The 24,856-nt window shown below is 41.7% G+C and overlaps 1 protein-coding gene across 6 annotated transcripts in view; it reads right to left on the reverse strand.

Moving 5' to 3' along the window:
* Positions 1-24,856, reverse strand: part of LOC122561773 (semaphorin-4D-like) — a 217,384-nt gene that overhangs the window by 46,109 nt on the left and 146,419 nt on the right. For all 6 annotated transcript variants that reach the window (XM_043713948.1, XM_043713910.1, XM_043713930.1 and 3 more), the window contains 6 exons: positions 15,854-15,999; positions 11,819-11,881; positions 9,255-9,353; positions 9,068-9,161; positions 7,666-7,767; positions 3,931-4,082 (listed from right to left, as the gene is read on the reverse strand). In XM_043713948.1, coding sequence (XP_043569883.1) covers positions 3,931-4,082; positions 7,666-7,767; positions 9,068-9,161; positions 9,255-9,353; positions 11,819-11,881; positions 15,854-15,999 — 656 coding nt within the window. The remainder of the gene's footprint in view (positions 1-3,930; positions 4,083-7,665; positions 7,768-9,067; positions 9,162-9,254; positions 9,354-11,818; positions 11,882-15,853; positions 16,000-24,856) is intronic.

Below are 24,856 nucleotides of genomic sequence, written 5' to 3' on the forward strand. Positions count from 1 at the left end.
GAGAAATGCGATTGCTTCGCCACTTGCGAAGATCTTTTCATCCTCGCCCTCCACTGGAGACGTAGCTGAGGACTGGAGGGAGGCAAATGTAATTCCTCTCTTCAAGAAAGGAAATAGGGAAATCCCCAGCAATTATAGACCAGTAAGTCTCACATCTGTTGTCTGCAAGGTGTTAGAAAGGATTCTGAGGGATAGGATTTATGATCATCTGGAAGAGCATGGCTTGATTAAATGCAGTCAACACGGCTTTGTGAGGGGCAGGTCATGCCTCACAAACCTTATCGAGTTCTTTGAGGATGTGACTAGAAAAGCTGATGAGGGTTGAGCTGTGGATGTGGTGTATATGGATTTCAGCAAGGCATTTGATAAGGTTCCCTATGGTAGGCTCATTCAGACGGTCAGGAGGAATGGGATTCAGGGCTGTCTGGATACAGAATTGGCTGACCAACAGAAGACAGCGAGTGGTAGTAGAAGGAAAATATTCTGCCTGGAAGTCTGTGGTAAGTGGTGTTCCACAGGGCTCTGTCCTTGGGCCTCTACTGTTTGTAATTTTTATTAATGACTTGGATGAGGGGATTGAAGGATGGGTCAGCAAGTTTGCACATGACTCAAAGATTGGAGGTGTCGTTCACAGTATAGAGGGCTGTTGTAGGCTGCAGCGGGACATTGACAGGATGCAGAGATGTGCTGAGAGGTGGCAGATGGAGTCAACCTGGATAAATGCGAGGTGATGCATTTTGGAAGGTCGAATTTGAAAGCTGAGTACAGGATTAAGGATAGGATTCTTGGCAGTGTGGAGGAACAGAGGGATCTTGGGGTGCAGGTACATAGATCCCTTAAAATGACCACCCAAGTGGATAAGGTTATTAAGAAAGCATATGGTGTTTTGGCTTTCATTAACAGGGGGATTGAGTTTAAGAGTCGTGAGATCTTGTTGCAGCGCTATAAAACCTTGGTTAGACCGCACTTGGAATACTGCGTCCAGTTCTGGTCGCCCTATTATAAGAAAGATGTGGATGCTTTGGGAGCGGGTTCAGAGGAGGTTTACCAGGATGCTGCCTGGACTGGAGGGCTTATCTTATGAGGAGAGGTTGACTGAGCTCGGACTTTTTTCATTGGAGAAAAGGAGGAGAAGAGGGGACCTAATTAAGGTATACAAGATAACGAGAGACATAGATAGAGTCGATAGCCAGAGCCCATTTCCCAGGGCAGAAATGACTAACACGAGGGGTCATAGTTTTAAGCTGGGTGGAGGAAAGTATAGAGGGGATGTCAGAGGCGGGTTCTTTACACAGAGAGTTGAGAGAGCATGGAATGCGTTGCCAGTAGTTGTGAAGGCAGGGTCATTGGGGACATTTAAGAGACTCCTCAACATACATATGGTCACAGAAATTTGAGGGTGCATACATGAGGATCAGTCGTCGGCACAACATCGTGGGCTGAAGGGCCTGTTCTGTGCTGTACCGTTCTATGTTCTATGTAGATGCTGGAAACCAGATTCTGGATTAGTGGTGCTATAAGAGCACAGCAGTTCAGGCAGCATCCAAGGAGGAGAGAAAGCGACGTTTCCTTTTGCCCGAAACGTCGATTTCGCTGCTCCTTGGATGCTGCCTGAACTGCTGTGCTCTTACAGCACCACTAATCCAGTATCTCCTTCATAACTCTGTGGAGTCGTCATAGAGACAGAACCATATGGAAACAGACCTTTTGGTCCAACTCACGTGGGCTGACCAGACATCCCAATCTGATCGAGTCGCATTTGGCAGCATTTAGCCAATATCCCTCTCAACCCTTTTTTTAAAAAATTCATACTTCCTATTCATATACCCATCCAGATGCTTTTTAAAATGTTGTAGTTGTACCAGCCTCCACCATTTCCTCTGACAGCTCATTCCATACATGCACTCACTTTGCATGGAAACAGTTACCTCAGGTCCTTTTTAAACTTTTCCCCTCTCACCTTATTAAACTGTGCCCTCTGGTTTTGGACTCCCAAATCTAGGGAAAAAGAACTTGGCTATTCACCCTATCCATGCCTTTCATTATTTTATAAACACCTAAGAAGTCACCATCAGTCTCTGACGGTGCAGGGAAAAACAGCCCCAGCCTATTCAACCTCACCCTATAGCTCAAACCTTCCAGTGCTGGCAAAATTCTTGTAAATCTTTTCTGCACCCTCTCAAGTTTAACAGCATCTTTCCTATCGAAGAGCAACCAGAATTGCGAGCAGTATTCCAAAAGTGTCCTGTAGAGCCACACATGGTTTCCTAACTCTTATACTCAATGCATTGATCAGTGAAGGTAAGCATGCAAAACACCTTCTTCACCACCCTGTCTACCTGCGACTCCACTTTCAAAGAACTACACCTGCACCTCTAGGTGCTTTTGTTTGGCAACATTCCCCAGGGGTCTACCTTTTACTGTATGAATCCTGCCCTAATTTGCCTTATCAAAATGCAACACCTTATATTTATTTAAATTAAAATCCATCTGCCACTCCTCAGTCCATTGACCCATCTGATCACGGTCTCAATTGGACTCCGAGTTAATCGTCGATTTAATTCCTCTCCCATTTCTTTGTTCCCCACTACTACTTCTCTAGCCTTATTTTCCAGAGGTCCAATATTCACTCTTCCCAATCTTCTGAAAGCCAGCAGAGGATAATTTTAAAAAACAATATGGGGGGAGAAGATGAAATATAAGAATAAGCTGGCTAGTAACAACTCTTCCTGAGATCTTTTAACAAGTTGCAAACACAACCCATTTATTTCTTAACAAAGGCTTCTTAAACTGCTCTTCTACAGTCAAATATATCTGAAACTTTTTTTTTTATTAACATTAAGCTATTCAGGACTTTTTTCCATCTGGCTTGATTAACTTGAAGACAGTTAAACGGAAATGCTGATATTACAAACTTTTTTCTTTCTGAATAACCTGCTTTTATCTTTGAAAAGAATCTGCCCACTCCCTGATATTTTGGATGGTGCTGTTTTTCTAAAAGAATTTATTTCTATTGCTGACTCCTTGTGTCATAGGACAGTTTCGTGCTAGTCATCAGCCCAATTTTGTATCCCTGTTTTTTACTCATGTTTCTAAAGTCCTGAACTGTTCACCTCAAAAAAAAAATCCAAATTATTATAGAATAATCATGATCTTTCATCCCACTTGGGACACCTTCTAATTCAACTCTGCAACCAAATACTTCCAAGTAGTTCTGGGTTAAAACAAATCGCACTGTCAAGCTATTTAAAACAAATCACATCGACACTTTGAAAGACTCCAAAGACAACCTGCAGTCTTTACCTGTTGCTCTGCTTTGAACTGTTATGATTGTTGCTGAAAAATATATCTCTTCGGTATCAACAGCTATTATATAATCCACATTTCAGAAATCAGTCAACATTTGGGTGGCACGATGGCTCAGAGTAGTTAGCACTGCTGCCTCACAGCACCAGGGACCTGCATTCGATTCCAGCCTCGGGCAACTGTCTGTGTGGAGTTTGCACATTCTCCCCATGCGTGCATAGGTTTTCTCCAGGTGCTCCGGTTTTCTCCCACAGTCCAAAGATGTACAGGTCAGGTGAATTAGCCATGCTAAATTGCCCATAGTGTTAGGTGCATTAGTCAGAGGGAAATAGTTCTGGATGGGTTACTCTTCGGATGGTTGGTGTGGACTTGTTGGGCCAAGTGGCCTGTTTCCACACTATAGGGAATCTAATCTAATCTAATTCAGAGTAACTGGACAGAAGATCAGATTCAGGTAACAGAATATCCAAAACGCTTCTCGTTCGTCACAGTAATTTCCTTCTAACCAAGTTGTTATAATTAATGATTGGCAACAAGAACTGATGACTGCATGAATGTTTTCCTCATACTTAGGTCTTTGTATGACTTTATTAGAATTAATTGAATACTACTGCCAGATCTTACCTTGCACACTCGAGCTATTCGTGGCACCAGAAGTTTGCTATTAAATTCATATTCAACAGACACTTCAGTGAAGAAGAAATAAATTTTATCATCACCACCATCCAAACTATTTTCACTGGCTCTTATCACATCGGAGTAGACAAAACTTGGCTCTGCAGAAAAGAACAAACATAACTGAAAACTATTTGCATATTCTGTGACTAACAAATCCTTAGGAGAAACAAATTTCCACTGGGCTTAACCCAGTAAAAGCAGGCAAACTTTTGAGATGTGATTTGTACCAGATATGCATTTAAATATTTTGCTTTGTTTAAGAACCCCTTTAATCAAAACAAAAATAATTACATGCTCACTTTCTACATATAGGGCAGAATTCTACCAGTTTGTGGGTGACAGGAACAGAGGAAGGAAGACAGCCGGTAAAACAGCAGGCAGCTACCTTGGGATAGCTTGCCATCAATGCCCCACTGTTGGGGAGGATTCCTAATGGGGTTGCAAGGAGCACAGAAAGTTACACAACTAGGACCCTGATTAGGAACCATTATACTTGGACACCAGTAGTTGGTAGAGCTGCCATCACACATGTGGGGGTGCCACCAATTTCTCAGAGGCCTTTGAAGCTTAAGGTTGACAGAGGAAGCCATGGACAAGAAAAGCAACCCCAAAGGCTTGAACAATTCCTTAGAGACTTCCCCTGTGAGTGCTGTCGTCTATCACCCTCAGGCAGTCATAATTTAAATTTTATATTTATTTGCTGAAGAGTACCTTCAACCGCCACCACCAGCCAGCGACACCCTTCCCCCCCGCCCCCCCATCCTGTCCCATCAGTTTTAGCAGCACTCAATTCTTTTAAAAAAAAACAAACAGTCAGGCTCCGGAGCATTCACAGCTACCAGTCCTTTCAGCAGGTCTCCAGCATTGGAGACCCATTTGTTGCCCTTAAGTGGACGATGGGTCCCGAGGAAGCTAATTGCCCATATGCAGTAAAAATGCCAAACTGCTCCCGTTAGCAATCTGCCATCCCCAAGCCTGTGGTAAAGTTTAACACACAGGGATAAACTCTTCCTACTTTGGTCGAGAGTGTATAAGATGATAAGAAACAGGGACAGGAGTGCCATTTGGCCTATCTCACCTGCCACACCATTCCCTAAAATCATGTTTTACATGGGCTTCACTTTCTTGCCCGTTGTCCATAACTTTTAATTCTCTGATTGTTTAAAACTGTGTTCATCTCAGCCTCTTCCACTGTTCTCGACAAAAGAAAATTTCAAAAACAACCACTCTGAGAGGGAAGTTCACTTCATCTCCCTCGTAATAAGGAATCTACTGATTATATGTGCTCATTGGTTCCAAGTTTCCTCCAAAAAGGAGAAATATTCTATTCTATCCACCTTTTGAATTCCCTCAAGCTCTTCGATGTTTTAAGAAGATCACCTCATTCTTCTAAACTCCAATGGGTATCAGCCAACCTGCTCAATCGTTCCCCATTAGGCAAACCCTTAATCCCAGGAATTAGCCAAGAGAACATTCTCTAAACTGCTTCCAAATTCAAGTATATCCCTCATAATGTGAGGAGATCAAAACTGTACACAGCACTCCAGGTGCCACCTCACCAGTACTCTGTACAGTTGAAGGAAGATTTCCAGATCATTAAAACTCATTCCCATTGAACATAAATTTCAGTTGGGGGACAGGGACATATCATCAAGGACACTACTGAAGTTTACCCAGCTAAATCCATGGAGTTTACCAATCCAAAATTCTGATCAATTGTCAGCTTTTTCACCTAGCTAGTCCCATACCACTGGTTAGAGCAGAAGTTTCTAAGGTAAGACAATCCAACTATCATACAACCGAACAATGTTATGTAGGATGGTCAATGCTAGTGCTATATCGGGTATCTTAGATCCTCACAATTGGCTGATCAAAATCAAATAATGAGAGGTCTGCAGATGCTGGAGATCAGAGTTGAGAGTGTGTTGCTGGAAAAGCACAGCTGGTCAGGCAGCATCCGAGAAGCAGGAAAATCAATATTTCGGGCCGGAGCCCATCAATCAGGATTCCTGAAACGTCAATTTTCCTGCTTCTCAGATGCTGACTGACCTGTTGCGTTTTTTCAGCAACACACTCTCAACTCTGATCAAATCAAATAGCACATTCTTTCGAAAAGCAGAGCACAGATTGTATTCAACCAGCCCACACTTACAAGATCTAAAACATACTGTTAGATGCAATTTCGCTATTGGACAGCACTTGTCCTACAAACTGGAAGGTGCAAATTGCTAACTAACATCCAATTTAAAACGATCAGTTCAACTTGCAAGATCACTCATTTATGATTGCTGGAAGCAACATACATTCAAACACAGGAATATAAACAAATATGTTGTAGCTGTGTACCTTTTTTTGAACTGTGAACCAGGGACCCTATAAATCTCCATTGCATACTCCATGGTAACACTTCAGCCAGAGTCAACTCCCAAACAGAAAGTATATATTTTTGTGAATTTTTTAAGTTCAGTACTCTTAACATTTGGCCTAATGATTGCAAGACAAAAAGCTACAGCAACATGCCTCTCTTTTCAGCAATCTTTAAGATTTCATGACATAGGGGATTCTTTGGTGGGTGGAGGGAGAGTGCAGGGAAGAAAACATAGTAGAAGTGAATGTGTGACAAAATGTTTTACCAACTCTATTATTAGGTCAGTGGAGCTCGTTTGCTTTAATTTCTGCTTGGATAATATTTTGTCTAAATAAGTGAAATCTGTTTATGTTTAGGTGGCCAAATTTCTCCAAATATTATCAGTCCTTATCAGGATTGTAGTAGTTCACATGAGGTTTGGATCATGCTTTAAAATCATGCCGTGAAGTTCAACCATTTGCACTTGAGCTGGCTTTGGAATCTTGGAAGATCAAATGGCAGGACGAAATACAAGATACTGAGGTGTTCATCTGAGCTGGCTTGACAGCCATACACACAATACTGAGATGGTCGGAACGGAGTTGAGATGGTCATACGGCCAGAATGTTTGATAATTACTTGCCAAAATGAATCATCCATGGAGAGCCCAAGTCTGGATGGGGCTCTCATGTCAGTCAAAGGATGCATTAGGACATGGAGGGCTTCATCTAGGAGGTTCAATATTAACTTGGAGTCCTAGCAGTAGCTCTCCCAAGATTGTCACATTTGGCCCAACCAAATACAAATACAAAATGGCATGGCTTCCATCAAAAACTAGTGTTCATCAAAGACAGAGAGAAAATAGGAGAGGAAAGCCCAGGTCAGTAACTCTTCTGTCTCATCAGTCTGTGGTATCAGTCCAAGCGGCAACATAACCTTCAGGGCATAGACTGGCCTTGATCATCTACAGATCCAGCAGAATCCGAACAAACAACTCTGATAACAGAAATGTTTATCTTTACTTCCAGGAACAAAAAAGACAAAGTGTTTCTTCTGTTTTCTTAGAAATTGCCTTTTATGACCAAATTCCAACTAGAGCAGCTAAACGCCATCATTGTGTTGCAACGTTGGAAATTCTGCAGCCAACTTGTACACAGCACAGTATTATAAAGTGCAAGGAAATAAATAATAAAGCTCAAAATATTTTTGACATTCCTAGAAAAGAACAGCAATAATCCAATTATTGTTAGTCAAGGCAGTACACTCTTTCTGTATTGAAGGACGTGGAAAAACAACCCAAAACAGAATAGAATGTATAACTGAAATACACTTACCATTTAACCAGGGTATTGCATATTCTGTCCGCAAATGGCTCCGAAGAATGACTGTCTCACTTCCCAGGAAATTGAAGACTGTTCCTGAGTAAAGCTCACCATCTAATAAAAATAGTACAATAAAAGTGGCCCTTCAATAAAAAGCAGCTAATATGTGATCAATCAACAAGTATGGATAGTAAGTATTTAAGTATTGTTTAATCAATTAATTTATATGGCTCAGCTTTTCAGTTCAACTTGTAGGGCACTCATTCACACTTACCACACTCTTTATAGTATTCTCATTCTCAATTCAGCTATTGGTTAAGAACAATACCTACCCCGTTTGAGTAGGGAGGGAGGATAATTCAAAAAGACACTGAGATTGCCAGAGCTATTTCTGAATCAGTTTTCTTTCAGTATTTTTGCTCTCCAACTGACATACTTCTATTCATGGAAGTGAAAGATGTCAATATCATAGATTTTCTATTTGGCAATGATTGAGAGCTCCCAAACAAATGCAAATATCCTTTCATGTACTTTGACAATATATCAAACCTTGAATGTTACACAAAATCTCCCTTTTCTACAGTTTGTGAACTCATGTATCACACAAGTCAATCTTAAAATTAAGAATCCGGGTGAGCGGTAGGTACTATCGAACCAAAACCAAGTACAAAGTAGCTGAGACCATTAAGCTCATCTCACATGAATAGGGTAAGCCAGGAATAGGGGAAAACTTATCTTTTTTTAAAGCCCCATTTACCATCTCCAGCAATTAGCATTACTTTCAAAACATGAACGCATAGTGAATGCGTCTTGTGGCCTTTTCCCCAGCAATTGCTGAAAAGAAGGGGATGTGGTGGTGTAATGGTCATGGCACTGGACAAATCATCCAGAAACCAGAGATAAGGATCTGGGGACATGGATTCACATCCATGTGAATCAGATGGTGAAATCGGAATTCAATTTAAAAAAAAATCTGGTTTTAAAATCCAGCTTAATGACAACTATGTAACCATTGTGGATTCTTGTAAAGATCCACCTGATGTACTAACTTCCTTCTGTAAAAGGACTTTATTCATCCTTATCTCGTCTGGACTTTACGTGATTGCATAAAAGTGGTTGATTCTTAACTGTCCTCTTAAATGATCCGAGCAAACCACTCAGTTCATGGGTTAATTAGGGACAGCTAAACATTGCCACCCCAGCTAGTGTCATTCATAATCAATGAATGAATCTTCAATATTTACATCTGTGTGGCGAGATTCAAGCCCAGCTACTTAGTAGAAAGATCATTATGTGAATGTACTTTAATGCAATTTAACACAATCCATTGAACTAATTAACTTAGAAATTAAGATTAAAATAATTTTAAGACTTTGTAACTGAGTAGTAATCAATCTTACAACTGCATACTTACCAACCATAACTGAAGTATATCTTTGAGCAGGATCAAATGGACACTTTCCTTTACCCTCTTCATTTCGCCCTTGCAGAATAAAATTCCCAATTGACTGAGTAGAAAACAAATTGCTAAATAAGTCGTTCAGTTTAAATTAGCCAAACAAATTTATGAATATTTTACTAACATTAACAATCATACTTACAAGGTAATCACAGGTTGGTTGAAATGCATAAGTCCCACACACATAGAGCTTTTCATTACTAAATTCATGTAAGATGCGTATGTAGTTCAGACACTCAGTCTATAATAAAATAATAGATACATTTTATAAATACATTAAGGAAAAAAGGGTAACTAGGGAGAGAATAGGATCCCTCAAAGACCAGCAAGGCAACCAATGTGTGGAAACACAGGAGATGGGGGAGATACTAAATGAGTATTTTGCATCAGTGTTTACTGTGGAGAAGGATATGGAAGATATAGAAAGTAGCAAAGTAGATGGTGACACCTTGCAAAATGTCCATATTATAGAGGAAGTGCTGCTGGATGTCTTCAAACGGATAAAAGTGGATAAATCCCCAGGACCTGATCAGGTGTACCCTAGACATCTGTGGGAAGCTAAGGAGTTGATTGCTGGGCCTGAGATATTTGTATCATCGATAGTCACAGGTGAGGTGCCGGTAGACTGGAGGTGGACTAACGTGGTGCCACTGTTTAAGAAAGCTGGTAAGGAAAAGCCATGGAACTATAGACCAGTCAGCCTGACATTGGTGGTGGGCAAATTGTTGGAAGGAATCTTGAGGGACAGGATTTATACGTATTTGGAAAGGCAAGGATTGATTAGGGATAGTCAACATAGTTTTGTGCGTAGGAAATCATGTCTCACAAACTTGATTGAGTTTTTTGAAGAACAAAGAGGATTGATGACGGCAGAGCAGTAGACGTGAAGTATAGGGACTTCAGTAAGGTATTCAACAAGGTTCCCCATGGGAAACTGGTTAGCAAGGTTAGATCTCGTGGAATACAAGGAGAACTAGCCATCTGGATACAGAACTGGCTTGAAGGTAGAAGACAGAGGGTTGTTTTTCAGACCGAGGCCTGTGACCAGTGTAATGCCACAAGGATCAGTGCTAAGTCCACTACTTTTCGTCATTTACATAAATGATTTGGATTTGAACATAGGAGGTGTAGTTAGTAAGTTTGCAGATGACACCAAAATTGGAGGTGCAGTGGACAGCAAAGGAGGCTACCTCAGATTACAACGGGATCTTGAACAATTTAGGCCAAATGGCTGAGGAGTGGCAGATGGAGTTTAATTCAGATAATCATAAGGTGCTGTATTTTGGAAAGGCCTCCTCCGTCCCATACCCTTACCACCCGATGCCTGGAGGAAGAATGCCTAATCTTCCGCTTGGGATTCTCCAACCCTATGGATCAACGTGAACTTCACCAGTTTCCTCATCTCCCCTCCCCCACCTTACCCCAGTTCCAAACTTCCAGCTCAGCACCGTCCTCATGACTTGTCCCATCTGTCAATCTTCCTTCCCATCTATCCGCTCCACCCTATCACCTTCACCCCCACCTCCAGCCACCTACTGTATTCTCAACTACCTTACCCCTAGCCCCACCCCCCTCCCATTTATCTCTCCACCCCTGAGGCTCTCAGCCTCAGTCCTGATGAAGGGTGTTTGCCCAAAGTGTTGATTTTCTCGCTCCTCGGATGTTGTCTGACCTGTGTGCTTTTTCAGCATTACTGTAATCTTGATTCTGATCTCCAGCATCTGCAGTACTCACTTTCGTCAACTCAGAGCAGAATGTAGCTACTTAATGGTAAAGTCCTAGGGAGCATTGCTAAGGAGACCTTGAAAGTGAAGAAGGTGTTGGGTATGCTATGTTTTATTGGTCAGCGCATTGAGTATATGAATTGGGAGGTCATGTTGCAGCACGTACAGGACATTGGTTAGGCCACTTTTGGAATATTGCATGCAATTCTTCTCTCTTCCTTCTGGAATGATGTTGTGAAACTTGAAAGGGTTCAGAAAAGATTTACAAAGATGTTGCCAGGGTTAGAAGATTTGAGCTATAGGGAGAGGCTAAATAGGCTGAGACAGTTTTCCCTGGAGCATCGGAGGCTAAGGGGCGACCTTATAGATGTTTATAAAATTATGAGGGGCATGGATAGGATAAATAGTCAAGGTCTTTTCCTTGGGGTGGGGGAGTCCAGAACTAGAGAGCATAGGTTTAGAGTGAGAGGGGAAAGATATAAAAGGGACCTAGGAGGCAAATTTTTCATGCAGAGGGTGGTACGTGTATAGAATGAGCTGCCAGAGGATGTGGTGGAGACTTGTACAATTATAGCATTTAAAAGACATTTGGAAGGGTATATGAATAGGAAGGGTTTAGAGATATATGGGCCAAATGCTGGCAAAAGGGACTAGATTAGGCTAGGATAACTGGTTGGCATGGACGAGTTGGACCAAAGGGTCTGTTTGCGTGCTGTAATTTCTATGACTCCAATAAAAGTGTCAAAACAATGCAATAGGGGAACAACTTATAACAAAATCAATAGATTGATATGGTTTACCATTACAAGCTCTGAGGGCTTTTCTTAATCTACATAATTGCATCAGGAGATTAAGCAGAACCTTGGAATACCCACAAAAACAGCAAATAACTGCCATTTACTCCCTTTCTCAGAATTCTGCCAGTGTTACCACAGTTTTAATCATAAAAGGAAGTTGATCATCTGTTTAAATCCAAATTTACCACTTCAGATTTTCCTTTAGCTGCACATTCCCTCTGTTTTATCTGTGGGACTTTCCAGAATACCTGAAAGAAGAACATTATAAAACCCAGTTAATAGCTATCGAAAATAAGTGCATTCTTGTGAACACAAAAGCACGAACAGCACTGAAGTGGACTTAAACCCAAAACCTTCTGATTCAGGGACCAGTGTTCTATCAACTCAGTCACAGCTGATGGTTGAAAATACTTGGGCCTTAATAGAATACAGATGTTAACTATCAATAAAATTAAGATTCAATATTACAAAAACAGTAATAAAAGTGTAAATAAAATCATAGTAAAACTGGGATGTTGGGCCAGACACTGCAATTAGCATTGACCTAATAGGAAGTTCTTAAATAGGAGCTTAGTGGTAAACTATGAATATCATGTTCTCATTTCTGTGAAGTTGAAAAAAAAGGTTTTAAAAGAAATTGAAGATGGTCACTGCTAAACCCAATAAAAGAGGAAAAAAATTAAAAAGAATACTCAGAATGTGAACTTGTTACTATAAGTAGCAGTTGAGTTAATGCATTTAAAGTGGAGCTCAACAAGTACATGAAGGATGGATTAGACTTGGTACATTAGATTTGGTACATAATAATGAACCTGGCCAGGTGTTAGATTTGGAGATAGGTGAGCACTTTGGTGATAGCGATCACAACTCAGTTATGTTTACTTTAGAGATGAAAAGGGATAGATATACACCGGACGGCAAGAGCTACAGCTGGGGGAAAGGCAATTACAATGCAATTAGACAAGATTTAGAATGCATGGGATGGGGAAGGAAACTGCAGGGAATGGGCCCAATAGAAATGTGGAACTTATTCAAGGAACAGCTACTGTGTGTACTATGTACTTGTCAGACAGGGAGGAGATTGTCGAGCGCAGGAGCCATGGTTTACTAAGGAAGTTGAATCTCTTGTCAAGAGGAAGAAGGATGCTTCTGTAAGAAACATAGAATCCCTACAGTGTGGAAGCAGGCTATTTGGCCCATCAAGTCCACACTGATCCAATGAAAAACATTCCACCCAGACGCCCAACCCCTGCTCCCCTCACCCTAACCATGTAACCCACATTTCCCATGGCTAATCCACCGACATCTGCACCTCCCTTGATTCCAAGGATTTAGCATGGCACATCCGGCTAACCTGCACATCTGTGGAAGGTGGAAAAGAACTAGAGCACGCAAATCAAACTTTCACAGACTTGGGGAGAATGTCTGTGTGGACTTTGCACAGTCACCTGAGCCTAGAACTGGACCCAGGTTGGTTGTATGGGGTTATTTTTTCCCCCAGGTCTTTGAGTGCTCAATGTTGTGCTTCTTACAGCAGTGCTTCTGTTATCTCCACTGCTGTGGGGCTATATTTATGGTGATCCTGGCTTGGATCAGGTGATGGTCTGTCCACAGATGTTGGCTCTTGTCACAAAACGGGTGATTTTACTGTCTTACCGATCCCTCATCTGATGATGATGATGTAATCAAGGAAGTGCCAGTGTTTGGAATGCAGGTGCTGCCACATTGTCTTGTTTTTGTCCCTTTGGCAGAATGGTGTGTTGGTGATGAGGAAGTTGTATTCTATGGCATTTGGTCAGGAGATGAGTGCCGGTGAGGACTGCTTCCCAAGTCCTTTGCCAATTACATTGCCCTAAAGGTCTGCACTTTTACCAACTCGAGCATTGAAGTTGCAGAGAACAATTAGCTTGTCCACTTGAGATCCATGAGAAAGATTGTTCAAGGCTGGAGTAGAATTCCTCCTTGTCCCCAGCTGCTGCATCTAGCACTGGTGCTATGAACGGAATACTGTGGCATATTGGGTCCAAGCAAGGATGAGTTGCAGTGTCATGAAGCAATCACTCATTCTGCAGGGTGTGTCTTTAAGTTTATGTAGAGTGCAAAGAAAAAGCATTTAAAGCAAGGAGTATCAGATTGGTTAGTTGGGGCTTCATTGTGTGGAAACTACTAAATTCATACCATGAAATGACATTAATGAATGATTGCAAAAGAATGGGCCAATTAGGCAGTATGGATTTGTAGAAGGCTATGCTGGACTAACAATTGATATTTTATGGTCAATAAGTAAATATACTAGTAAATAACTGCAGGAAGCTTCAACACAAAGAGACGTGGGAGTACCTGAGCACCAAAATACAGAAAGCTAGCACACAGGTACAATAGGTAGTCAAGAAGGCTAAATGGAATGTTGGCCCTTACTTCAAGGCTGTGGGAATATAAGAGTAGGGAGGTCTTACTGCAATTGTACAAGATGCTGGTGAAACCATATCTGGAGTATTGTAAGCAGTTGCCATTCCCTTATATAAGGAATGATCGAATTGCATTGGAGGCAGTTCAGAGAAGATTCATTAGGATAATTCAGGTATGCAAGGATGGACTTGAATGAAGGTTAAACATGTTGGGACTCTACTCACTGGAATATGGAAGAATGAGAGGTAATCTCATTGAAACGGTGGCCCAGTGGCTCAGTAGTTAGCACTGCTGCCTCACAGCACCAGTGACATGGGTTCGATTCTAGACTGTCTGAATGGAGTCTGCGCATTCACACCACATCTGTGTGGGCACCTTACGGGTGCTCTGGCTTCTTCCCACAGTCTAAAGATGCGCAGGTTTGGTGGATTGGCCATGCTAAATTGCCCATAGTGTCCATGGATGTGCAGGTTAGGTGGATTAGCCATGAGAATTGCAGGGATACAGCGAGAGCGTAGGGGGTGGGATGCTCTTCAGATGGTTGGCATGGACTTGATGGGCTGAATGGCCTATACCCACACTCTAGGGATTCTATGAAACCTATAGGAATCTTAAGGGGCTTGAAGGGATAAATGCTGAGAGGATGTTTCTCTTCTTGGGAGACCTAGGACCAGAGAGTGTTGTCTCAGAATAAAAGGACACCAATTTAAGATTGACTATGTGGAGGAATTTCTTCTTTTACAGGATTAAAAGTCTTTGGAACGCCTTGTCACAGTTGTGGGGCAAAGTTCTTATGTTCATTTAAGGCTGACATGGAGAGATTCTTGATCAGAATGAGAATCAAGGATTACAAGGAAATACAGGAAAGTGGGCAAGAGGACTATTGGACCACCCATGACCCTACTGAATGGCAGAGTGGGCCCGAGGGGCCGACAAATCTGCTCATTTTCCTATTTCTTCTGGTCTAATGCTGCCTGACCTGCTGAGTCTTTCTGGCAATTTCCTTTTTTTTTCAGATTTCCAACATCTGTAGTATTTTGTTTTTGGACTTTGTTTTAGATGTTTGCTTAGGTGCCACATTAAGAGATTTGTTATGAAAACCAAGGCATATAGCATTAAAGAAAATCGGTGCCATGTGACTGGAAGGCTAATTGGAGGTAGAAAGCAAAGATTTAGGTTAAGCGCATGAACTTAGATCTTGCAGGCTGTGAATGCTGGTATATCTTATGGCTCTGTATTGAGAATTCAGTTATTTTCTATTCATATCAATCATGTGGTTCTAAGTATAAGAGGAATATAACGTTTCCTGATAAGAAATTATGAATTTTGACAAAAATGAAAAAAGAATGCAGAGCCTGGAGTACGGTTTTAACTATACAGCAAAGTGAGATTCTAGAAGACAGATGCAGTTCAATAGCTAGAAATGTGCGGTCATGTTTGTGGGAGAGCACCAGGCTCAAAATTATTTTCAGTGATCATAGAAGACCACGAAATCTAGGGGTGGATCAATATAAGTATTTAAAGTTGCCATGTTGGTAGAAAAATCACATGAGTAATCACCAACAATCATTTGAAATAGACCTTTATTGTTCTTTGAAAAGTCTGTAAAATTGACAATAACTGACAGAGCTCACTAGATGACATATCTGAACACTGCAGAGTTGCAGGGAAATATATACATGTCACTAGATTCAGAAGAGAGCAGAAATATTGGGGACAAGGATGGAGGACAAACTAATGACAACTATAAAAGACTAGAAGATAAAAATGGCTTTTCTGATTAGCGCTTAAAACTATTTTAAAATTATTACCTCATGGATTTTAATTGAAATGTCCGACATGTTCACGGCAAAGATGGCTTCCTGGGCACCTACATACAGCACACCTCGATCTTCACTCAGCAACAATGTTGAATAGTTTGACACACCTCGAGCAGAAAATGTGATCAAAGGCACTTCTGTAAATAATTAAAGTAATTAGTAGTCTTTAAAAAAAAATTCAAAATTAATATCTAATCCAATGTTTGAATGCACTGGAAGACTGGGTGCTGCTTTGGATTATTATACTGGAGTCCATAATGATTTGTGACAAATCTGTTCCTTTTACCATCTGTACATGAAGTAGGTTTGACAAATCTCAGTATAGCCTTAGTCAGTACAAGTTGATTGCTGCACTTTGAAAAAAGAATACAAGAATATTTAAGGTTTGGTGTGGTGTAAATTGTTCTTCAGTGAATTGGATAAATGCTTAGTCTGAGCTTGGGTATTATTCCCTCTTCCTGATCTGGGGAAGTGTTCTGTCATCAAGTACGAATGGCCCTTATCTGGACTGTATTTCAAGTAAATTATTAAAACTCAAATTAACTGAGATTTGATTTTTTTTTAAAATTAAGAAAAGTTAGAAACTGGAGTTTAATGGGCAGTTGATTAACAATTGATAATATTAGCTCGATGCTTTGATGTTTCTGGTATCCCGTATTGTTCAAGTCACACAATTAACCAATTTCTCAGGTTACATTAAAGGGGAAGGTAATGTCCGAGTGGTATTAGCACTTAACTGTTATTACAGAGCCCAGGTAATGTTCAGAGGTCATGGGGGATTGAAATTCTGCCACTGTAGACATGGACTAGCATATATTTGACTCCAGACCCACAAGCAATGATCGACTCTTAACTGCCCTCTAGACAATAGTAATGTCTTCATCGTGGCTTAATAATAATAAAAAAATCACAGTCTTTGGCATTATTGAGAATCGGTTTCTGATGTGCAACAATGCTGAATGGCAAATCAATTTGTTCATTTATTCTTATACCCAAGAAACTATTAACATCAGACCTACAGAATTTCAGGCTTTGATTTATTGTTCTTCATGCAGTTCATAAGCGTTTAGCAAAATTAATTTACAGTTTAAAATGTGATTATTTTAATTAAACTGCCTGTCACAGACAAAGATCCTAGCTACTCTTGACTTTTTAAAATTTTCTTCAGTTTTGCAAGAGGAAAGGTACTGGCGCAGCAGAGAATATAGCCACTCTGATAACGTTACACTAACTGCAATCACAACAATTTTCATTACTTGACACCTACAAATAAAAATTACATCCTCCAATACTAAACAATTTCTTGGTAACCTTCAATTCATTAGTTCATAGTCTAAATGAAAGCTCTCTCAGTGTTCAACAACATTGCACATACAAACAGTTCATTGCACATAGCACCGACTGAGCTTCACTGCATTGTACCTATATAGAACATAAAACAGTACATCACACTGCATGTCCTTCAGCCCATGATGTTGTGCTGAGTATTTATCTTAATCTAAGACCAACCTAACTTACACACCCCTCAATTTACTGCTGTCCATGTGCTTGTCCAGCAGTCACTTAAATGTCCCTCATGTCTCTGACTCCACTACTACCGCTGGCAATGCATTCCACGCACCCACCATTCTCTGCATAAACCACCTACCTCTGACATCTCCCTATTCCTTCCTCCAATCACCTTAAAATTATGACCCCTCGTGACAGCCATTTCTGCCCTGGGGGAAAGTCTCGGACTATCTACTCTATCTATGCCTCTCATTACCTTGTACACCTCTCTTCCTCCTTCTTTCCAGTGTGAAAAGCCCCAGCTCACTCAACCTCTCTTCATAAGACAAGCCCTCCAATCCAGGCAGTATCCTGGTAAATTTCCTCTGCACCCTCTCTAAAGCATCGATATCCTTCCTATAATGAGGCAACCAGAATTGGACACAATATTTCAAGTCTGATCAAAACAGAGTTTTACAGAGTTGCAGCAAAATCTCGTGGCTCTTAAACTTAATCCTCTATTAATGAAAGCCAAAACACCATACGGCTTCTTAACAACCCTATCAACTTGGGTGGCAACTTTAAGAGATCTATGTACGTGGACCCCAAGATTCTGCTGTTCCTCCACACTTCTAAGAATCCTATCTTAACTCTGTATTCAGCATTTAAAATAGACCTTCCAAAATGAATCGCTTCATACTTATCCAGGTTGAACTCCATCTGCCACTTTTCAGCCCAGCTCTGCATCCTGTCAATGTCTTGTTGTGGTCTGCAACAGCCCTCAACACTGACCTTTTTAGCCATCGTCAAACTTACTAACCCACCCTTCCTCTTCTTCATCCAAGTCATTTATAAAAATTACAAAGAGCAGAGGCCCAAGAACAGATCCCTACAGGACACCACTGGTCACCGACCTCCAATGGAATACTTTCCATCCACTGCAACTCGGTGACTTCTTTCAGCCAGCTAATTCTGTATCCACATTCTCGTTATCCCATACCTCCCAACTTTCTGAATGAGCCTATCATGGCGAACTTTATCAAATGCCTTGCTGAAATCCATATACACCATATCCACTGCTCAACTTTTGGCAACCTGTCTGGTCATATCCTCAAAGAACTCAGTAAGGCTTGTGAGGCATGACCGGCTCCTTACAAAGCCATACTAGGTTTTCCCAAATAGTCAAACTCTATCTCTCAGAATCCCTCCCATACTTTGCTTACCACAGATGTAAGACTGACTGGTCTGTAATTCCCATGGATTTCCCTATTCCTTTTCTTGAATAGATGAAAAACAAACATCCTCCTCCCTCCAATCATCTGGTACTACTCCTGTGGGGAGTGAGGATGCAAAAATCATCACCAGAGGTGCAACAATCTCATTCCCGGTTCCCATAGTAACCCTGGATATATCTGGTCCAGCTCTGGGGTGTTACCTATCTTGATGCTTCCCAGAATTTCCAGCACATCCACTTTCTTAATATCAATCTTGATTTGGATGAGCCAGTATTGAACTGTGGTGGACAAAGTTAAAAGTCACACAACACCAGGTTGTACTCCAACAGGTTTATTTGAAAGCACTAGCTTTCAGAGCACTGCTCCTTCATCAGGTGGTTGTGGAGCAGGATCATAAGACAGAATTTATAGCAAAAGATCTTAGTGTCATGCAACTGAAATGATATATTGAACAAACTTTGATTGCTGTTAAGTCTTTCATCGTTTAGAATGGATTGCAGGTTTTGGGTCTTTAATATGTAAATCCCAGAACTACTTTCAAGTCACATTCTAGAGATAACTTAAGAATTTATAAAATTAGGTGACATCTCAACTCAGACAATGCATTAAAGGTGTGAGGTTAGAGTCTGTCTGCATCCCAATCTTGAATCAGACTGGTTCTATTTCCAAAGTAGGAATTTATAAAATATTACATCGATTGCCTGTCTGCCATGCATATGTGAGAGAGAGAGAGAGAGAGAGCGCGAGAGAGCGAGCGAGAGAGAGAGAGAGAGAGAGCGAGAGAACGTGTGAATGAGAGCGAGAGCGAGAGAACGTGTGAATGAGTGTGAGAGAGAGCGCAAGAGAGAGCATGAATGAGAGTGAGAGAGTGAATGCAAAGAGAAAATGAGGTCTGCAGATGCTGGATCTTGTCACTAGAAGGCCACTCCCGGGTTGTATGCTAACCTCTCCTAAGTTTATTGGCAATCTAGAGCAGGGTACAGATAGGACAAGGTAATTAACCAAATGGAGATAGCAATGAATAGTAGAATCAGGATCTCAGAAGAGATTACAAATGTGGCAGGGAGGTCACATCAGCAATGACCTGTTGAAGAGTTTATGCTCGAAACATCAACTCTCCTGCTCCTTGGATGCTGCCTGACCAGCTGTGTTTTTCCAGCACTGCACTCTTTGACCCACTGGTCTTGCAGCAGACACAGAGAAATTCGTCAAACGAATGAGAATCCAAGAATTCTCCCAAGATGTCAGCAGTGATCCCAATCAGCTAAACGACAATCCAGAACAGTCATCAGAGACATCTGTAGTGGAGCAACCAAAGGAGTCGTTGATTTGGACTCCTCTATAGGGTTGCTGCTCTGGGCTTGACATTTATGCTCAAACCGTCAAGAAATGTGTAAATGCCAGATTCATCAGCCACACCCACAGGTAGAGCAAAACATCACCTGATCACAACGCAATGTCATCCATGCTCTCAAAACCAATTGCAGAATGGTCATGAACCTGGCAAATAAAGGAGGAGCCATTGTTATTCAGAATAGAACAGAACCACAAGGAAGTGTACTGACAACTGAATAACCAGGAACACTACAGGCAACTACCGGCTGATCCGACCAAAGAACACACCCGTGAACTAAACACTTTGATCATATTCTTCCTCTGGACCAATGGCAAGGAGTCACTGAAACAACTACACACACAGTAACATTAACGAATTTCATCCCACCATCAAACTCACTATGGACTTTAGTAACTGTCTCGTTCTTGGACACATGCATCTCCGTCAAGGACAGGCATCTCAGTACCTCACTCTACCGTAAACCTATGGCTACTGTCACGATGCTGCACTTTTTATAGATTAGATTAGATTAGATTACTTACAGTGTGGAAACAGGCCTTTCGGCCAAACAAGTCCGCACCGACCCTCCGAAGAGCAACCCACCCAGACCCATTCTCCTACATTTACCCCTTCACCTAACACTACAAGCAATTTAGCATGGCCAATCCGCCTAACCTGCACATCTTTGGATTGTGGGAGGAAATCCATGCAGACATGGGGAGAATGTGCAAACTCCACACACACAGTTGCCTGAGATGGGAATTGAACCCGGGTCTCTGACGCGGTGAGGCAGCAGTGGTAACCACTGTGCCACCATGCCAGCTTCCACCCTAAACATATTAAAACAGCCAAGCCCTCTGGACAAGCCCTCTACATACAAAGGATCTGTTCAGATGAGGAACAACGCAATGGACACCTGAAGGTGCTCAAGTATGCCCTCATAAGAACTGGGTATGATGTTCAACTTGTCAATCGCCAGATCCGACATGCCACACGAGAAACTGTAATGACATCCTCAAGAGAGGCACTGGATGCAACCAATAGGGTACCTTCGATGTCCAGTACTTCCCGGGAGCGGAGAAACTACACTATGTTCTTCGCAGTCTGCAATACATTATCAATGAGAATGAGCACTTCCCTTCGCCTTTAAACAACCGCCAAATCTTAAACAGATCATTGTTCACAGCAAACTACCCAGCTTTCAGGACAACATGGACCACAACACCATACAACCCCGCCATGGCAGCCACTGCAAGATGCGTCAGAGTGTCGATATGGTTACCACCATTACACATGAGGACACCACCCACCGTGTACATGGCAGGTAATCGTGTGACTGGGCCAACGTTGTCTATCTCATACGCTGCAGGCAAGGATGCGCCAAGGCATGGTACATTGGAGAGACTGAGCAGAGGCTATGGCAACGGATGAGTGGACACTGCGCAACAAGCACCAGATAGGGATATTCCCTCCTAGTCAGGGATTACTTCAGTGGGACATTCCGCCAAGGATCTTCAGGTGTCCAACCTCCAAGGTGGAATTCAGGATATGCAACAACATAGAATGGCCAAGCAGAGGCTGGTTCAGTACCTAAGAGGATGGCCTCAACCAGGACCTTGGGTTCAACACACACACATCCTCTGTCATAGAGACACACACATCTACCCTCCACACTCACACCCTCTCTCAGGCTTATACTCCATCACACTCAGTTTACCAAGTTTGCGCACACACTCTCACGCGCACTCACATGCAAACATTCATATGCAGTGTGTGATTAATATTAACTTAATATCAATCCATTAAAGCCTATTAACCTGGTCCACTGTGTTTTTTTCGGTACACCACTGGTAACTGGACTCCAGGATGAACATTTCCTATCAACCACCACCCTCCTCTGTCTTCTTTCAGCAAGCCAATTACTGATCCAAACTGCTATATCTCCCACAATCCCATTCCTCCGCATTTTGTACAATAGCCTACTGTGGGGAACCTTATCGAATACCTTGCTGAAATCCATATACACCACATCAACCGGTTTACTTTCATCTACCAGTTTGGTCACCTTCTCAAAGAACTCAATAAGGTTTGTGAGGCATGATCTACCCTTCACAAAACCGTGCTGACTATCCCTAATCAAATTATTCTTTTCAAATGATTATAAATCCCATCTCTTATAACCTTTTCCAACACTTTACCAACAACTGAAGTGAGGCTCTTTGGTCTGTAATTACCAGGATTATCTCACCTCCCTGCAGGTGCTTCAAGACACAGGCTCACAGTTAGCGCTCTTCTCACCACCAGCCAAGTGACATCTTAGTGCTTGTTGCAAAGTTCTGGTCATGAGGCATTCTAAATGACTTTGACAGTCTGCTCAGGGAATCATGCCATAGGATCCACCCTCTCCTTTCCCCACAGGTTCTCAACAATACTACATGCTGACCACTTTCTGATGGACTTGTGGTCAAAGATGTTTTTCTTTGTAAATTTCTCCATGAAGGATAGGTGATATAGAATGGTCAAACTACTTGGTGAGTTCCGCGGCAACAAGAGCAGTCCCATCCTTCACAACACCAAGGACGGGTGGAACCTCAGTGTGTAGTGAGATTTCGTGTTTACACACTCACTGTCTATGCACAGCTTCATGCAATCACACACAAAGGTTGCCATCATCTTTAGATTTAGCCATCCAACAGAAGGCGTATCGATCACCTAGATCTTTGCGTTGAACTGCTGCTACCCATCGTGTTGCACTCAGAGCAGTACTGTCAATGTCATAGCCCAGGGACTCCGCACTATGATAGTGGTATGATGTTCAGATCTGTCTGCTGGGGTTGTCCATGAGGGTCCAGATGCTCCACGTGCACTGGACACATTGTAAGGACACACAGGCACACACCCTATTTCCCTGCCCCACCTCCAAGATATTTTAATAGCCTGCGACTGGCTCATTTGAGTTGAAGCAAAGAGGGTCTTCCATATTGGTAAGCTCCTTTATTTCAAAGTCAATTTCTGCTACAGTGTCATGATCCAAAATCTGGCCAGCCTTTTCCCCACTATATTCTCGCCATCTCTGCACCAGTTTTATTAGTTGTTGGTTTAGCTCTTCCTCTCTGTTGTTGTCTTAAGAGTCAGAGATGTACAGCACAGAAACAGACCCTTCGGTCCAACTTGTCCATGCCGACCAGATACCCCAACCCAAACTAGCCCAGCACCTGGCCCATATCCCTCCAAACCCTTCCTATTCATATACACATCCAATTGTCTTTTAAATGCTGCAATCGTACTGGCCTCCATCACTTCCTCTGGCAGCTCATTCCATACAAATACCACCCTCTGGGTGAAAAAGGCACCTCTCAGGTCTCTTTTATATCTTTGCCCTCTCACCCTAAACCTATGCCCTCTAATTCTGGACTTCCTCACCCCAGGGAAAAGACTTTGCCTATTTATCCTATCCATGCCCCTCAATTTTGTAAACCTCTATAAGGCCACCCCTTAGCTTCCGATGCTCCAGGAAAAACAGCCCCAGCCTATTTAACCTCGAAGATGTAGGTTTGCTAGCTTGTCACTTTTGCACAATTTTTTTTTATTATTGTAAAGCAGCAGTTTTTGCATGTGTATTTGTGGCAATTTCTAACCCATTTCACACAAAAATTCTAAACAAAATGCAGATCACAATGGACTACTAACAGACTACCCAACAGTAGAATTCCTATTTTGGAAGTGACTCTCTGAAGCTCAACTTTAGACATTACCTGCTCCACACATTATCATACAAGTTATAGAATCATAGTCATACAGCACAGAAACAGACTATTCGGTTCAACCAGTTTATGCTGACCATAATCCCAAACTAATTTAAAAGTCCCTCCCAATCTATTTGACCCCCCCCCCCCCCCCCACCACCCTGTACAACTCGGACATAGCAGTATTCCTTCAATTCTGACCTCAAACCTCATAATATTTAATCGCTAACACTGGATCATGATTCAATATTAGACATTTAAAATTAATTAATTATGTAATTGCAAATTTCTGTTCTCTAAATTTTTCCTAAGAATCTCCCTCAGAAAAATTTCCAAGTATGTTAAGCAGTGCAGTGACTGATATTATTATAGAGATTCTCTGCAACTATCCAAGTAACAATAATCATATGGTAGCTTAAATATTTCATAAACTAAACCAATTTGAGGAAGCTAGTTTTTCAGTATTTAACAAATATGTTTTCAAAGGTTGTATGGTATGATATACATGATATTGTATTTCTTGCAGTCAAGATACATACACATGATGAGCCCACACAATTCACAGCCAGCCTTTTGGAAGGATCACCAAATGTAGAAAAATGTGAAAGATGAAATCGTCATTGTCTACAGGAATAGTGCGAGAAGACTGGAGGATAGCAAATGTGGTTCCCCTGTTCAAGAAGAGGAGTAGAGATAATCCTGGTAATTATAGACCAGTGAGCCTCACTTCAGTTGTTGGTAAAGTGTTGGAAAAGGTTGTAAGAGATGGGATTTATAATCATTTGAAAAGAATAATTTGATTAGGGATAGTCAGCACGGTTTTGTGAAGGGTAGGTCGTGCCTCACAAACCTTATTGAGTTCTTTGAGAAGGTGACCAAACCAGTAGATGAAAGTAAACCGGCTGATGTGGTGTATATGGATTTCAGCAAGGTATTCGATAAGGTTCCCCACAGTAGGCTATTGTACAAAATGCGGAGGAATGGGATTGTGGGAGATATAGCAGTTTGGATCAGTAATTGGCTTGCTGAAAGAAGACAGAGGAGGGTGGTGGTTGATAGGAAATGTTCATCCTGGAGTCCAGTTACCAGTGGTGTACCGCAAGGGTCGGTGTGGCTGTTTGTCATTTTTATAAACGACCGACCTGGATGAGGACGTAGAAGGGTGGGTTAGTAAATTTGCAGACAACAC

The sequence above is a fragment of the Chiloscyllium plagiosum genome, chromosome 2, assembly GCF_004010195.1.
Source record: "Chiloscyllium plagiosum isolate BGI_BamShark_2017 chromosome 2, ASM401019v2, whole genome shotgun sequence".
Classification (NCBI taxonomy): domain Eukaryota; kingdom Metazoa; phylum Chordata; class Chondrichthyes; order Orectolobiformes; family Hemiscylliidae; genus Chiloscyllium; species Chiloscyllium plagiosum.